Source organism: Bos javanicus, chromosome 14, assembly GCF_032452875.1.
Source record: "Bos javanicus breed banteng chromosome 14, ARS-OSU_banteng_1.0, whole genome shotgun sequence".
In the NCBI taxonomy this organism is placed as follows: Eukaryota; Metazoa; Chordata; class Mammalia; order Artiodactyla; family Bovidae; genus Bos; species Bos javanicus.
Window position 1 is genome coordinate 48879937 of NC_083881.1, and position 18114 is coordinate 48898050.

General features: G+C 36.8%; 1 protein-coding gene across 9 annotated transcripts in view; it reads left to right on the plus strand.

Annotated features, from left to right (window-relative positions):
• The window catches only part of TRPS1 (transcriptional repressor GATA binding 1), a 279210-nt gene that overhangs the window by 77424 nt on the left and 183672 nt on the right, over window positions 1-18114 (plus strand). For all 9 annotated transcript variants that reach the window (XM_061439104.1, XM_061439101.1, XM_061439107.1 and 6 more), the window contains one exon: window positions 12026-12629. In XM_061439104.1, coding sequence (XP_061295088.1) covers window positions 12026-12629 — 604 coding nt within the window. The remainder of the gene's footprint in view (window positions 1-12025; window positions 12630-18114) is intronic.

Consider the following 18114-nt stretch of genomic DNA (forward strand, 5'->3'; position numbering starts at 1 on the left):
CTGAGATATTGGGCAACACTATTATGTTAATTTGCAGGGAGATTGATCAGAAGTAGGGTGTTCTAAGGTGCTTGAATTGTCTGGAGTTAGTCAGAACTTTGTTATGCATATTTTATAGTTTTAGGGATAACTAGTGAAAGAGTGGGCTTTCCTGGTGGCTCAGAGGTCAAGAATCTGCTTCCCAATGCAGGCTGTGTGGGTTTGATCCTTGGGTAGGGAAGATCCTCTGGAGAAGGAAATGGCAACCTGCCCTAGTATTCTTGCCTGGAGAATTCCATGGACAGAGGAGCCTGGTGGGCTGTAGTTCATCGTGTCATAAAATAGTTGGACAGGACTTAACAACTAAATAACAGCAACCAAGGAAAGAGTAGGAGATGAGTACATGACTTCCAAAGCTCTGGAGGAGGAAAATGGACAACAAAATAGAGAACACCCATCAAATTCGATCTTTATTTAATGGCAAAAGAGGATACATGGGGAAAAGTGGACAAATAGAATTTTTTAAAAAGATGGTAAAAAAAAGTCCATATATCAAAAATCTTGAACCTGTGGGATTAAACTTTCCACTTAAAAATATTATCAGACATATTAAAAAAGAATATTTAACTAAAGTTCTGTATAGGTTACACACTTAAAGCGTAAGGCTGAGAGTTTGAAAGAATAAAATATACCAAGTTATAGGAGCAAATACAAACCAAATAAAACTTGAGGTAGCTTTATTAATCTCATACAGTTTAGACTCTTAAAAAGTATATGTGGGACAGGTCATTACCAATGAGAAGAGGTTCAGTTCATCAGAAAGATATATTAATTACTGATATATAAAACATGAATATAAAATATATATGTAAAGCAAAAAGTAATGAAGAACTACAGAGAAAATATGACAAACCACAATCACAGTAGCACATTTTAGGAAACCTCCCTTATTAAAGGTGAACAGAAAAAAAATTTTTCAAAATGTAAAATATTTGAGCAACAAATTAAGAAACTTTATGTATTTATTTATTTTAGCCACACTCTGAGGCTTCTGGGATCTCAGTTCCCTGACCAGGGTTGAACCTGGGCCATGGTGGTGAAAGCCCAGAATCCTAACCACTAGGCTACCAGGGAACTCCCTTTTTTTTTTTTTTAACTTGATTTACTTAAAATACGTGATTTCTGCACCCAGCAATTAGAGAATGCCTATGCTTTTCAAGAAGATATAAAATGCTTATAAAACTTGTCACATACTAAACCAAAAAGAAATCAGATTTCAAAAAAATAATATAGAGCATACCCTTCTATTCAGTGTAATTAAATTAGACCTTCATAGTAGGAAGATAAGGATAGATGACATCACACAAGGCAGGTATTAACCAAAGTAAAAAAATGAGGTCATTTTATTTATTCCAGAAAACACAGATGTTAAGACAAAAAATATATAACAGGTAAAAAAATGGATAAAGTAGAGAATATTTGCCAGTACTTATGAAGCACAGGCTGGAATCAGGGTTGCCGGGAGAAATATCAATAACCTCAGATATGCAGGTGACACCACCCTTATGATAGAAAGCGAAGAGGAACTGAAGAGCCTCTTGATGAAAATGAAAGAGGAGAGTGAAAAAGCTGGCTTGAAACTCAACAATCATGAAACTAAGATCATGGCATCTGGTCCCATCACTTCATGGCAATCAAGTGGGGAAACAATGGGGAAGATGGGGAAGAATGAATATGGGGAAACAATGGAAACCGTGAGAGACTTAATTTTCTTAGGCTCAAAATCACTGGATTGGTGGCTGCAGCCATGAAATTAAAAGACGCTTGCTCCTTGGAAGAAAAGCTATGACCAACATAGACAGCATATTAAAAAGCAGAGACATTACTTTGCCAACAAAGGTCTGTCTAGTCAAAGCTATGATTTTTCCAGTAGTCATGTATGAATGTGAGAATTGGACTATAAAGAAAGCTGAGTGCCGAAGAATAGATGCTTTTCAACTGTGGTGTAGGAGAAGACTCTTGAGAGTCCCTTGGACTGCAAGGAGATCCAACCAGTCCATCTTAAAGGAAATCAGTCCTGAATATTCATTGGAAGGACTGATGCTGAAGCTCCAATACTTTGGCCACCTGATGTGAAGAACTGACTCATTGGAAAAGGCCCTCATGCTGGGAAAGATTGAGGGTAGGAGGAGAAGGGGACGATGGAGGATGAGATGGTTGGATGGCATCACCGACACAATGGACATGGGTTTGGGTGGACTCCAGGAGTTGGTGATGGACAGGGAGGCCCGGTGTGCTGCAGTTCATGGGGTCACAAAGAGTCAGACACGACTGAGCGACTGAATTGATGATTTTATAAAGTGAATTTATCAGATTCTGGAAATATCAGATGCTCATATTCCCAAAGATCACATCATTTCAACCCTCAGAAGGAAACTTCTTGTTTGGGACCATTAGTAAACAAGTGAAAAAATGTTCAGAGTAGTAATTTTTTAAAGAGCAGTACAACCAAAACAAAAATAAACTGAAACAAGCAAGAAAAGACCGCATAATTCATAAGAGATTAGTTACATGAATTGCAGATTTTTCATACATGGAATATTATGCAACAGTGAATTTGAATAAATGACAACTGAGTACAACATGGGTGTCTTTATAATTTTGACTGAATAAAAACAAATCAAAGGCAGCTATTTGTAGCTTCACACCATTACAGAGTTCAAAAACCAGCAAAACAAAACTATATACATATATTCACATATGTTTGCACTGTATATGTGCATCACATTTATATAATACATTGAACTGCACCATAAATATTATTTTTCCTCCATAAATAATATTTTTCCTCTTTTTGTATATATATGTGTACATAGACTCTGTCAGTCTGAATCTCTCTATATATGAAGAATATATATATATATGAATCATATTTTACGATTCTATAATTATGTTCCAGTTTTCACTTTTTGCCAAACCTCTTTATAAATGTGTATATAATGTGTGTGTACACATGTGTGACTAACATTATACAATAAAATTTTAAAATAAAACTGAGGCATCAGTTCTCATCATATACATATACAACAAACAAGTGAATGAATAGTTAACTTCCCTTATCATTAAGGAACTACTTGAAAATCAATGATATTGTCATTATCTATCCACTTAACTAGAATGTGGAAAATGTACATATTTTTTGGTAGTATATGTGATGACAAATATCTGTCTGTTCAGAGTTAAAATTTGTTAAACAGTGAATATTTTACACATAAAATATATATACCTCAAGTTGAAGGAAATAGCATTAGATACTGTAGCTGATTAAATTAATGTAGCTACTCTACAATTTCTCTCTTAAAAGAGCACTGAGAAGGAGCATGAACTCTGTGCCCTGCTAGTTCTGAAGAATAGATTTTATGATAAGCACATAATTATCAACACATCTGAAAAAGCTAAGTACAGAGTGCATTAGTACAGTTTCCAAAAGGGTGAGTACCATAATAGTAACATCTACATTTGTGTCTTTTATGTGTCATGTTCTTTTGAACAGTACATAATAAATCAGTTGCCTGCAAGACTTTGAAATATAATTCAAGTTGAAAATTCCCATTGTGGCACAAAAAGTTACCCAGGATGATATAGTTCATTAAGAAAATAACCCACAACTGTATTACCTTTATTTGGACACATAATTTATTAGAAATTTCAAATTTGATAGTCCTGCAGACTTTATACAAGAACAATTATTGAGTCTTGGAATAAGATAAGTGTTAATCATGATTTCCATTTCATATTGTGTAAATTATATATATTATATAATTGATTTCCCACATCTTGTTTACTGTCTATTTCATGGAAAGATTTATCTTCCTATTTCTAACATTTGATAGGGACATCTCATTTTTGAAAGTGAATCATAAATTGAGATTTTTTTCAGATATGACATTAGTTGTGTTTTCTCCTACCATGTGAAGGTGAAATCACCCCACACTCTTCTAAAAAAAGGGTCCAATTACTCCAAATGAGTAAATACTCATCAGATCATTTCATTTAAGAAATACAGGATGAGCAGGTTGAATGGAATCTTACTCAGTCAGAATTTCAGTTTTCAGATTATATATTATGTACTGCCCTTTGCACTTGACTAAGGCTGAATATTCAATTTTCAACATTTAAAAGTTGATTGGTTATCCACCTACACATCTGTAATTCCTTTTCTTTTTGTCCCTCAAATACTCTCTTCACATGCTTTTCATTCCGATGTTCAGCAGTGCTGGTTGTCTCAAGTGCCACACCTGTAGACTTATGACACAAAATATGACTAATTTTATTAGTTGTCACATCTACTGAACTATATTTCAATTAAATCACTTCATTTACTCCGTTTTTGTGACAATTTATTTGTCAGTATTTGTTTACTTAATTACCAAAAAATACCTTGAAGTCTTAATGGATTAATATTTATACTTTATTCATTTACTTTGATGTTCATTTAGTCATTGAGGCAGAAAAACTGTGCTTAAAACTACTGAAAGTGAAATACAGGTTACTGGGTAAAGGAGAACCTTTTAAGTGATGGCAAAAATAAAGGAGAAAGGAGAAAAACAAAGTGCTGCTTAGAGCTGACTTCACAAATACTGTGAGCTGTTCATTATGAAAATGGAAACATACAGATATTATCAGAGTAGAGCAAAAGAGTAGCTTCTTAGCTGATTTTTCTAGGATTTAGAAAACCTCAGTTCTTTATGAATTATGAAAATAATTTTTAATCTCTACTAATGAATGAAACACTTCTACTAGAATAAAAGGCACTGAAATATTAATGGATCTGAAATAAATGCTTTTTATAACACATGAAAACTCTGTCAAGTAGGATAAGGAAAAAACTTTTTTTCTCAAATTTAAGTCACTTGAATCAAGTACGATTTGATTTTTTTATGCAGCTTGATCCAGTTTTCTCTGGAGGCAAAAGATGATTATCTCTTTTATCAAAGTTGATTGTCTTCATTGTCTTTACATTGGACAAATTGAGATTTTATGAAAGTATATCAGAAACATTGCATGGGACATACTTACTCTAAAATATTTGCATATTTTCTGAAATTCACATTTAACTGGGCATCCTGTGTTTTATCTGACAGCCATGGCAGGGCTATCTACAGAATGATATCTTTTTTCTTCAGGTAGCATGAAGAGAATGTTTGCTATCCAGATGGCAGCAGAGTACAGAATTTAAATGAATGCAAATATATTTGCAGTGTCTTTTAAATTAGTTTTGCTTAATGTAGCTAGAGATAGAAGTTCTAGAAGTTTTAAAATAATAAAGACTTTATTCAGTGGGCCACTCAAAATACGCCATCTGCAAAATGTCTCTGTACTTCTTAATATTTCTCTGCTGTGTTATGACTCTATGTATTAAGTCTAGTTGTTCCCTGGGCTGTGGTGGTTCATTCGTTTGGTTATTAAATAAGATATTTATTGACGCTCTGGATGTTCTGGGTGGGGTGGAAGGATGTGTGGGCTTTGATCTTGATTTTCAGGCAATTACAATGTAACTGTAAAGTAAGACCCACATGGTTATTTTTTAAATGGGAGCTTTTTAAGTGATGAAATAAATCTTTTTATGCCATCACTTAAATCAAAGGCCATTTTAATAAAAAGCAATGTGAAAAAAATCTTCAGAGGATGACAAAGTTTCATTATAGCTCAGAAGATGGTAGGTTTTCTCTTGGGTTGAGTCATTTGGGAAGTTTTATGGATGAGAAGGTAGTTAAGGTGGATCTTGAGAAATGAAGGGAAAATTCTCTGAATCTTTTAGAGGTTTTTATATTAACGCTGATAAAATGAAATGCATGTAAGGAGGTTAGAGCGGAGTCCAAACTAATGTAGTTTGTCAATGACTAAACTTTTACTCTTCAATAATGTTTTTTATACTAGGGATTAAAAAAATCTTTTTATTTTTGGGAGGACACAGCAGTATGTTGAAGGTCTTTTCAGTTATCATTGAGAGAGTGACACAAGTCAGAGAATATGCCCAAATCTTTCAGGAACTAGTTCCTGAATAAGTTAGTAATATTGCCTCTACTGTCTACCATGTACATATGAGTAACTGTGGACATGAGCTAAAACGCTGTATCATGCCCTCCGTATTCTTTTATGAATTGGCTTGTCTGTACTTCACATTCTTATTTTATGAAGTAGGGATGGAAATAGATACTTTGTGTGATTGTTGTCAGATAATATATATAAATGGCCTAGCACTAAAGAATACTGAAAGATGAGCCCCAAACAGTGAAATAAAGAAGATGAATTACTGTTTGGGGATTATGCTTGACAATGTCGTGTTTATAGTTTGAGCTTATAAAGCTGTTAGGGTTGACTCTCAGAGGTGGGAGTATGTGCTTTAAGAGGGAAAATGATGTTGCTCATCATAAAGAATTCATTTGGGAATGTTCTTCTATCAGATACTGAGTATGTATACTGTGAGTTCATTCCAGTCTAACTAAGACTCATCTTGACTTATTTCTGACCATGGTTTCATGACTCCTGCTATGTAAGGTGTAAGGTCTGGGAACCAAAAGCGTCAGCATCATCTGGGATTTTGTAAGAAACAGAGACTATTGGGTTCCACCCCAGGCTCCCGAAATCAAAACCTGAATTATAATGAGATTCCCAGGTGATTTTTCTGAATGTTTAAGCACTAAAGAATACTGGGCTTAAGAATGATGTTAGCATAGGTGATTGAAAAGTTCATGTAGCAACTTTTGAAAATAATGTTGTTTTTTTACTATATTTCCTATCATTTATTTGATGAATATTATACAGAGAAAGAATTCTTTCAGTTCTCTGGAGTATTATGCAGCAATTTCCTTTTCTGCTTCACCTAGTGGTGTTCAATGGCCTGAAAGATGGAGTGCTTTAGCAGTTACTGCTTAACTGTCAAGCTTTGCTCTCTTTTCATTAATAGTAGTCACACTCAGAATCTTATGATTCCAAATAACAGAGAGAGTAAAGGCATTATCTGTGCTTTATTAGAATCAGAGGCTGGCTTGAGTCTGTTCATTCCATTATTTAGAAGCAGGATATATCTACTAATGTAGTTTGTGACTAGCTCTGCATGGGTGTCCCCTGAAGACTGCTAAAAATTCAGATTCTCAGGTTATGCCCAGAGATCTTCACTTAGGCATCTGTGAGATGCTGGAGACCTGGATTCAATCCCTGGATGGGTATGATCCCCTGGAGGAGGAAAGGGCAACCCACTCCAGTATTCTTGCCTGGAAACTGCCATGGAGAGAGAATCCTGGTGGACTGTAGTCAGTGGGGTCACAAAGAGTTAGATATGACTGAGCGTAGAGCACAGAGGCTCTGGAATCTGTATAGCTAAGGAACTTCTTCAGTTGCAGCACTGCATGCATCCCATTTTGCAAAACATTGCTATAGTTGGTCTTACTTCTGTCCATTAGAAGAACTTTCCCTTCCCCTCATGTTTTCATTTTTTACCCCCCATGTTTTCATTGTCAGTATTGCCAGTGATTTCATTAATTTTTATATAAAGTTAAAAATTTAGGCAACTGAAGATAGAAAAATAGAACATCTGTCTGAAAGGTGGCAGTAAAGTCACTCAGTCGTGTCCAACTCTTTGCCACCCCATGAACTGTAGCCTACCAGGCTCCTCCATCCATGGGATTTTCCAGGCAAGAGTACTGGAAGGTAGTAGCCTTGTATTCTAGAATTAATGTAGATGAAATGGACAAGACACTGTTTCTCCATTTTACTTATCTGTAAAATAGGCTTTATACGTCAGTGGAATGTGAGATCACATATGGGTGAGTGCTTTGAAGTCTTCAAAAGAAAGGTGTGTGCGTTAAGCTTGTTATTGCCACCTTGCTTTAATATCCTTCCTGTTAATATGTGTTTTTCTTTTCAACGTAACACCCGGTTCTCACTGAGCACTTATCTCTGCAGTTTCTGTCTTCTTCCTGCTTTGTTATACAGTTGCATTCGGACAGTCCTCCAGTCCCTGTCTTGGTTTTACCTTGATCATTCAGAATAGGAGATCCTCTGAGGGCATATCAGAACAGCTCTTGCTGAGACCTGTAAGAAATGAGAGAGTTGTCTGTTGGGGCAGAAAATTGGAACTAGAAAACCTAGAAGTCCCAGACATCTTGTTTCGGTGTGATACTTTGCGATGAATACATTGCCTAGACGAGACACACCCAGAACTCTTTGTATATTTAGGAGGACATGTCAGTCAAATATTGGATAAAGGTTAGGTGTGTTCATCTTTATTTGGTGAAGGAATAGGTTGGTTCAAGGACGGTTCTAGATTGCAGTATAAAGTAGATATTGATGGCACATGATCTTAGTTACTGAGATATATTACTAGATATAGTATGGTTTTCAACCACCTTACTGAATACACTCACAATGCATTCCTACCTCTGAAGATTGTAATAAAGCACAGGTAATGCCATTTTTATCTTTGTTATTCAGAAGTTTAAGATTATGGATAATAGTACTCATACTATTATTGAAAAAAGAGTAAGACTTGACAATTGAGTAAACTGCTAAACTGCCTCATCTTTGAGGCATTGAATACCACTAAGTGAAGCTGAAAAGGCATAAAATACATTCTACCTGGTAATGTCTTAAAGAATCTTCTAGGAAATAAACATAGTTTTAAGAGTGATGTCTATTGTGGTTAAGGTACATGGGAGAATAGAAAAGAATGATACCAAATTACCATTTGGTACAATACCAAACCAAAGTTCCTGTGGCGGATTCATTTTGATATTTGGCAAAACTAATACAATTATGTAAAGCTTAAAAATAAAATAAAATCAAGTTTAAATATGAAAAAAAAATAAAAAAACACAAAGTTCCAGCTCCTTTGAATGGAGTACGGAATGCAGATTCACGTATAAGCTGCCCTTTATTTAATTTTAGGATTTATATTGACTAACTCATATCAGAGGTATTATATTTTCATTTTACAGGTGAGGAAATTGAGGCTGGTTCAGTAAATATCCAAAGTTGCATATAGATAGAGTAAAATACAGAGCCAAGACCGAAATTTAGGCATTCTGGTTCTAGCACCTCTAAAGTGGACTAAATTGCTCCTCTAGTAAGAACTGTGAGTCTGCTGTTTTAAAATAATTTTGTTGTGTTGTACTGGAGAATCTTTTATTTCCTCTCCTGTTTGTTGACTCTTTCTCCTTGTTGCCCTAAAATGAATTGTCTTTATTTCTTGAAATAACATCACTGTAATTCTTGGGAACATTTGTCCTTTGGAATTTTTTGGTCATTTGGTAGAAGTAGCAGTGGCCGTTTATAGTCTTAATTTATAGGCATGGATTTCATCACAGAGTTTAAGCAGAGACTCCACCATGTCAGGGAAAGCATCAGCATACTTGCCAGAGTGGGTAGTGAGCTCATTAGAACTGTCTTGGGATGTAGGTCAATCAGAGCTTGTGAATGTGCTTCCTGATGGTGGGTTTTGTTTATGTTTAATTTTCCGGATTGAATAGATCATGTGGTATTCAGTAGGGTATTTCCTGGGTATATTTAGACTTTTAACCATTCTGATAATTCATTTTTATCTGTCTGATCAAGCTTTGTAAAGCTAAGCTAACAATTTGGGGATACAGTTTGAGTTTAGGAGTTTATATTACATTGGATGATAAGCAGATATAGTTAGTGGTAGGAAGTTTCTCTGAATGAGGTTCCCAGATGTTCTAAGTCTGAGATTTTGGGTCTTGCCTATTTTCCTTTGTGATCTTAATTCTGTTTCAAGTTTTCTGGCTTTGATTTTGGTGGCAAGATTCATATGTGTATGTTCTCCTTAACAGCTGGCTTTTTTCACTTGAGAATAATTTATCTTAATATTATATTTTTATGGTCAATTCATGATCAAATTATTTATCATTTATTGTATATCTTCTTGTTTTATTTTTGCTACTTAATGAAGAAAAATAAGAGAAAAAAGATTGAAAACAGCCTCCTGAAAAAGTAAAATTTTATCCTTATTGATTCAACCAAATGTGGGCTCTTAATGATAAGAAGATAATCATGTACTGAGTTAATTGCTCTCAACAAATTTTGGCGGATGTTTTGTTACATGTCTTAATACGTTTGAGTTTTGCTTCCTTAAAATGAGAATGTTGTTTTGGATTCTCCGCCATCAGACAGGTCTTGGAATGAAGTCATCCAATACGGAAACTATTAAAGTCCCAAAGCTATTAGAGCACACATTTAACTAAGCTACCCCTCTGCTTATAGCCTTACATTTGCTTCCCTTTCTCTGAAGACACCTACCTCCTTGCCATGGTCCACAAAACTCTAGATGATCCTCAAGCTTGTTGATTATTAGCTTTCTCTCACTTATTCCTCTCAAACATCAGTGGCCTCTTATAGTATCTCAGACTTGCTAGAATGTACTGCCCTTTCCCCTCCCTTCTTCTCCTCCAAGGATAGCTCTTTTCTATCATTTCTTTGATGTGCTTCCCTCAGAAAGGCCTTCCTGGCATCCTTAAGGAGCCCTTCCACCCCAGTATCACCCCATCCATTTCATTCTTAGCGTTTATCACTCTATGTCCTCACATATTTATTTATAGTCTAATGTGAAGCTTGTCATTCCTGACTAGACTCTAAACACCAGGCGGACAAAGACTATGTGCCTTGTATTTCCCAGTGTGTATCCTGTGCCTAGCAGAGTAATAGGTGATGGTTATCTACAGATTACATAGAGGACTACCTATTTTGCCTGAGTTGAGCAATAGCTCTCAAAACTTATTTTGTTACTCTGTTTCAAGTTGTAACTCCTAACACATTATATCAGTGGAGTAGCAAGTGTTTCACATGGTTATTTAATTAGAGAGCCATACAGGGTTTTTACAATTAAAGAATGTATGCCTCCTATCCTGAGTTGTTTGTGCACCTTTCCAGTATGCCTTTTAGGATACACTGCCTCTGTTCTTCTTTATTAAACAAACATTTGTCTTCATTTAACAGTTACTGTTCTGTCTTTAGCAGCAGGAGATGCTACAAAAGCCAACAATAAGGTCTCCTTGTTTTATGCCTTATAAAAAGAAAACACATACATAAACCCGCATTCACACACCCTCCTTAAATGAATATATCAGTACAGCACCTCTCATGCTGCTTGGCACCCAAGAGATACTCACTTGGTCGAATGTTCATAAGTCCTTACAGTTAAAAAAACTTTGTCTTAAAAGTTTTTTGAGCTTCTGATATATCTTACTTACTAGATTATATAGGGTGCATGCTCAGTTGTGTCTGACCTTTGGTATCCTGAAGAGTAGCCCACCAGACTCCTCTGTCCATGGGATTTTCCAGGCAGGAATACTGGAGTGGGTTGCCATTTTCTCCTCCAGAGGATCTTCCTGACCTAGGGATCGAACCTGCATCTCTTGCATTGGCAGTTGGATTCTTTACCACTGAGCCTCCTCGGAAGCCCTAGTTTACATAGCGTAGTCAACTACATTTGGTTGATTCAGTGGATTTGAATTTATGATAGAAAAGAACATTGTAATCAGTTTGGTATAATTTATTTTAATTTATATAAAGGCTGTATAGAATACTTCACCACTAGAAATGTATGTATATTTAGAGTGAAAAATATCTCAGTTTAAATAAGCTGAAACAGAAAAGTCCATTGATGAAATCAGGTGTAAATTAAATAATATAGAACTGATGATTATGCAGTCACGGTAAAATGAACAGAGCAGGTCCTTCAATAATAAAGCACATCAACCAGTTTTAATTGTGGCTCGGCTGGTGTGTGTACACAGAAGTGTGTCTGTGTGTTCATATCCCTGCTATTGCTAATATAACAAACGGGAATAGTGCATGCCTTACCTCGAAATAAGAGGCTAGTTTAGTATATGCCAGTTTCTGGTGTGCTGAGAAGACTGTATTTCGTCCTGCCTATTACATTACAGGGGATAAAATTCAGGTGCTTGAAGACGAGTTTTTTAAGCTCTCTGTGTGCTAGATTCCGAGTGACGGTTTTCTTCTCCTGCAGGAGAGCACACAGCTGCTACAAATGCCGTCAGTGCAGTTTTACAGCTGCCGAGACTCAGTCACTACTGGAGCACTTCAACACTGTTCACTGCCAGGAACAAGACAGCACTACAGCCAACGGCGAGGAGGACGGCCATGCCGTCTCCACCATCAAGGAGGAGCCCAAGATTGACCTCAAGGTCTACAGTCTGCTCAATCCAGACTCTAAAATGGGAGAGCCAGTTGCTGAGAGTGTGGTGAAGAGGGAGAAGCTCGAAGACAAGGATGGGCTCAAAGAAAAGGCTTGGGCTGAGAGTTCAAGCGATGACCTTCGCAGCGTGACTTGGAGAGGGGCGGACATCCTACGGGGCAGTCCCTCTTATACCCAAGCCAGCCTGGGGCTCCTAACCCCTGTGTCCGGCCCCCCGGAGCAGACGAAGACTCTGAGGGATAGCCCCAACGTCGAGGCTGCCCACCTGGCGCGCCCTATTTACGGCTTGGCTGTGGACACCAAGGGCTTCCTGCAGGGGGCGCCCGCGGGCGGAGAGAAGGCCGGCGCCCTCCCCCAGCAGTATCCCGCGTCTGGAGAGAGCAAGTCCAAGGATGAATCCCAGTCCCTGTTACGGGTAGGAAGGTTTCATTTTTTTAAATAATCCTTTTTATCTTAAAGGGAAAGCTGGGGGAGCCCAGCTTTAGCCCAGCGTTAGTATCATGCCTTTAACCAAGTGCAACTAACTGGTGCGTGTCAATCTGGGAGTTTATAGGTAATCCGGCCGAAGTGGGAGGAAGCAGCTGCCGGGCGTTTGTGTGTACGCGACACACACTTGATCGTGTGGGGTAGAAGTCACTTGTTTGTCCCTGCGTTCAGCTCTGATTGAATATTTGTTAGTCATTCCTGGTGGTTATGCAACACGGCAAGGGTGCTTTTGGAAAAGGGAGGCTCGGAATCCCAGAAGGATACACATCTGTTACCTTAAAATGATAAAATGGCTTTGAAGTTTTGAAGTGGTGTGACACAGTTGATGGTTAATAAGGAATGTAGCAGAGATGTAAATCACTAAGAATGCAAAGCCCTTGGTGAGATATGAATACAGAAATGTGGTGTTTTTTAAAACTGACAGTACAGTTACATACACATGCTAGTTATGTTATTGCCAAAAGGAAGGAAAAAATGAGATAGACCCAAGTGTGAATGCTGTGAAGAGTATCCAAAGAAGAGAACCATGAATTATATATTATTGGGCTCTTGTAGGGAGAAAGACATAGTCCCACCTGGAAAAAAAAACAAAAACTCTCTAAGATCCTTGAGCACTCTCTTCATGCTGTGTAAACTGTGACTTGTCAAGGAATATTTTAGATTTTGAAAATTCGTGAGCTCCCACTTGAGTGATGCTTGCTTTTTGCCTGAGGCACCACCACTTCAGCATCTCACCTTGACTCTGAGGAAGTTTTGAGCTTTCAGGCTGATTTCAAAGCTTTGTTCCTGCGTGGAAGGTAGGATCAGAAACACCAGATAACCTTTACAAAAGAGCTGGTTAGGAAATACCATTCAGCCAGCCCAGTGCTTTGACCTGGAAGTTAGAGACCACTGAGTTCTCTTTGGATGTATTCTGAGGAGAAAGATTACTTTTTCCAAGGATGGCTTGGATGCTCTGCTCTCATTTCCAACGGAGTCTCTAAAACCTGTCTGTGAGTTTTCTCTAGTAGCGTTGAGAAATGCCCCTTAGAGGAGCACAGGTAATTGTAAAAGCTGTTACCTTTTCTGTCTGCAGTCATGCCCTGAAGCTAAGGAAGGGCTTGAATACAGAAGAGGAGATGCCTTCTTGTGCACTGAGAGACAATCCTTCCTGCCTACCAGGAAGGAGCAAGTTGAACTAAGTAACTCGGGAAAGAAGAGAAATAGTTCCTGTGCTTTTCAAGTGGGTGCTCAATTTAGGGAGCTTCTTTCTTATAATATGCATTTTATCTTTGTACACGCTCATCATTTTCTTAGGGAGTCAGAACGCTTCTGATCTCAAGTGGCTAAAAGGCAGGAAGGACATGCTCTAGGATTTTTAAATTTTAGGTTGCATCTTGACAGTGTGGTGGAATTGATGGCCTTACATATGTATTTTTCACTAGAGCTTCCATGCTTCCCCCCTCCCCCGCCCCCCACTTAATGTTTTTTCATCCATGACATCTTCATTTGGTATCAAATTATGTGACTCTTTTAGACTGTTTCTGGAATGTTACCTTTTCTGCCTCTATTTGTATATACTTAAGAATCTGGAGTGAGCAGTAATTTATGAAGTAAATTATGAAGTAATTTATGAAGCAGTGCAGCCTAAAATCTGAGCAGGATAGTTCTATTCTTTAAGCAGCCTGAGGATGATAATACTTTGCAAAAAAAAAATTGTTTTTCTCAATTCCTGCACTTCCTTAATTCCCTGATTTCAACTTTCTATTGCATCATTTCAACTGTCTTTTCAGTTCCTCTGCATTAGATGCTGAAGTAGAAGATCTTCAGCGAGAGGCTACTTAACTATGTTTTATAATGACTATCAGATTCCTCACTGTAGGGTTTGTGGTACTTAAAGGCCATCATCTACTAAATTTTGAGAGCTGACTCCCAGAAATATATATCACTCAGTTCAGTTCAGTCGGTCAGTCGTGTCCGACTCTTTGCGACCTCATGAATCGCAGCACGCCAGGCCTCCCTGTCCATCACCAACTCCAAGAGACCACTCAGACTCTCGTTCATCGAGTCAGTGATGCCATCCAGCCATCTCATCCTCTGTCGTCCCCTTCTCCTCCTGCCCCCAATCCCTCCCAACATCAGGGTCTTTTCCAATGAGTCAACTCTTTGCATGAGGTGGCCAAAGTACTTGAATTTAAATAGTAGAATGGAACTTGAAAGTAACTTGCTGTTTGGCGTGTTTGTTTCAAAATAATAGTAAGAGATTTAAGAAATGGAAAATAGGTTTCAAAATGACTTTTTAAATTAAGTAGTCTATCTGATATAACATTAATAGAACAAGTATATTTATATATACATTTATTCATGTAGTTTCTAATACTAAAATAAAAACTTGACCATCATCTTTGACTATTGTGCAGAGTGGTATCGAGAATTAAGTATGGAAAATATTAATTTAAAATAGTTTAACACTATGCTGGTAAATAATGGAAACATTTTTTAACACATTATTAACTGGGGGATTTTTGCAGAAACTAACGCCTGTGGCATTAATACGTCTCCCGTCAATAATGTGTTAAGAGTAAGCTGACTGGAGATAGGGTTATGTTACAAAGCATGTCATTATAATGTTGCTTACAGTGTACTGGTTTTTCTGATACTTGTTTTTAACTGGTTTTAGTTATGAAATTTTGCTGTACTCCAAGTGAGGAAGGAAATATAAGAATCACAGAGAAGAGCTCAAGTTTCAAAATATTCATTAGTTTTCTTCACTTCTTTTTTCTCTTTCCTTTTTTCATAGATCAGTGTTTGGCTTTTAATTTTATACTCAGTGGCAGCTCATATATGTATATTTTCATTCAGTGTATGTCTTTAGATTTCCCTTGTTACTAGTATGAAATTGATCTTGTTATAAAAATGTCTAAATGGTGTATGTGACCTGTGTTTATCATTGTGCTTTGAATATGGCAGGGAACACATTAACATAAGCTTCATCTTGTAAATTGTTTTACGAAAATTGGGTTTTTCTGTGGATTAACAGTATTTCTATAAATCATTTTTTCCCTTTTATGACTAGAAATACTAAACCCTGTAGATGCTTTGCTAGAAATAATCCAAGTGTACAGGTAAACTTTAACTCTTCCTCTTTTAAAACTTCTAGATCTTATAAAACATGAATAAGCTCCTAAAAATGTTTTGAGTATGCATCATTGAAGTTTAGCTCCGTGAATAGGTTAACATATTTAATACTGCCTTGCTGAAAGCAAAATTAATTGGTTTTGTATTCAAATAGATGTTCCCTTCTCATTTTAAACTAAACAGTCTAGTATAGTCATAACTCAGTGTAGTCAGGTGCTATTTTCTGACCAGTATCTTGTAGAAATTTTATTTTCACAAGGATGTTGTTTATTTGGTAGCTTTCTTATGCAGATGTAACTGTATTCATTTTATTATTTCCTGGTTGAAAAATTCTAGGTTTCATTCTTGTAATTAACGTTTTAGATTGGACTGTATAACACAGAAAGCTTTGTCTTTTAGCTGATAACCACATTAAAAGGAACCAAACACCTGTCATGAAATTTCACAAAGATTTTGCCAAAGTAAAATACGTTTAAAACAATTTTTTTTAAATAAAACATTTGGTTGGCAGATCTTTACTTTATGTAGTAAAGTTCTCCATGTCATGACAGAAGAGAATGTCACAGTCAGATAACTGATAATCTCTAATTCTTCCATCAGTGCAAATGCCCTAGTTATCAGTCCACATTGCTCTTGCACCTAGGCAAAATATAAATCTCTTTGTGATTGATTTTAGTTTGCAGTGTGCATTTATTTAGGGAAGTTTGTCCATTTTAGCTTGTACATTTTGCACTGCTTGGTTTTGACAGAGATGTCTGGCCAGGGCTGTGGAGTTGAGTTTCAAGTTCTGGGTGTTGAGATCCAAGTTGAACCATTGGCTCAAAGAAAGGGCCTCCCAGGATCCTGTTCATCTGTATCCCAGAGAGGATCGTGATGCCAGCCATCCTCCCAAGAGTGCTGAGCAACTTAGTTAATTAATGTTTGTCAGGCCATTTGAGATTGTCAGATGCAGGGTTCTAGATAAGTGCAAAGGAGTATGATGATTTGTTAATTTTGTAAATGTGATACCAAGACAGTACAAAGCAGGTGTTATTTCCCTCTTTCTTCAGTGGCGTTAAATTTATAGTTTAAAGATTGTTGATACCGGACAGTCCATTGAGATGCAAAAATGTTCTTTTGGGGACAGTCCATTGGCAGCCAAACAGACGTTTAAACAAGCAACATTGTTGAATGCCTCTACAACCATTGACAGAAGATCGCAGGAACTTCTTTTAAACTAAAGATGATCTTTAGTGAGAAGTCTGATATTTATTGTTTTGCTTCATGTTTAATGAAAATAGAAGCAGCTATCATTTAAGTACTGTTGTCTTAACATAGTGTTTAGGTACGTAAGTATTTTCCTGACTCCATTTGAATTTTTTACTTGCATATGTCAAATACCATAGAGAAGGTCTAAACCAGGACAAATGGGGAGTATGTACTTCCCTGATCATCAGCTATGAAATAGTAGTTTATAAGCCATGTTGGTGAAGTTTCTTTTGAGGTAACTGTTGATATTTGTTTTGCCTAAGAATAAATATTAAAAACCATTGACTCTATCCAGAGATGAACAATCCTTGTACATTGTAAGATTATGATTTAAAACAGTATGATTTAAATTCAAGAATATAATAGGTTTAGTTTAAAATAGCAATCATTCATCCACTTAGTTTTGTTTAATAGTGAACATAATCATTTTGTTTTTATTAAAGAAAATCTAGGTAGCTTTTTTCCCCTTTATTGGCTATTTATCTTTTACATTTAATATACCATATTTGACAATAGATCACTACTACAATCAACTTGATACGTATATGTTTGACCAATGGGATTTTCTGTTATTCTACTTTCTTTCTTTTAAGTCAGCTCCCCTGGCTCAAGTATTTTTTAAAAGTGCATTTTTTTTCCTTTTTTTGTAACCTAGGCTTTTTGTGAAGTCTGGCATAGTTCTGCTGGCCCAGGTTTCTAAGGCAGGGGAAGCAGATGTATCTTTTAGTGAATTGGGCTGTAAGTTTGTAGTCGCTGTGAAATGGTATCCTTCAGCACAGTTATCTGTTAATTATTTCCTGTATAACTATCTTTTGCTTGGCTTCCTTTTTTTTTTTCACAGACGGCATGAGTCAGAAGATAACAGGGCCCAAAAAGGACCCTATTGTTGAATGTTCTTAGATGTTGGAAGTGAACAGTATTCAGAAAGTGGCCCAAGTTTCAAGAGCACAGATGCAGAATGATTCAAAAGTGTGTCAGCCATGAGCTACACACAGCCTTGGAGTGAATCTTAATGTTCTTCTGGCAAAGTCCAGTCTGATGAATGGATG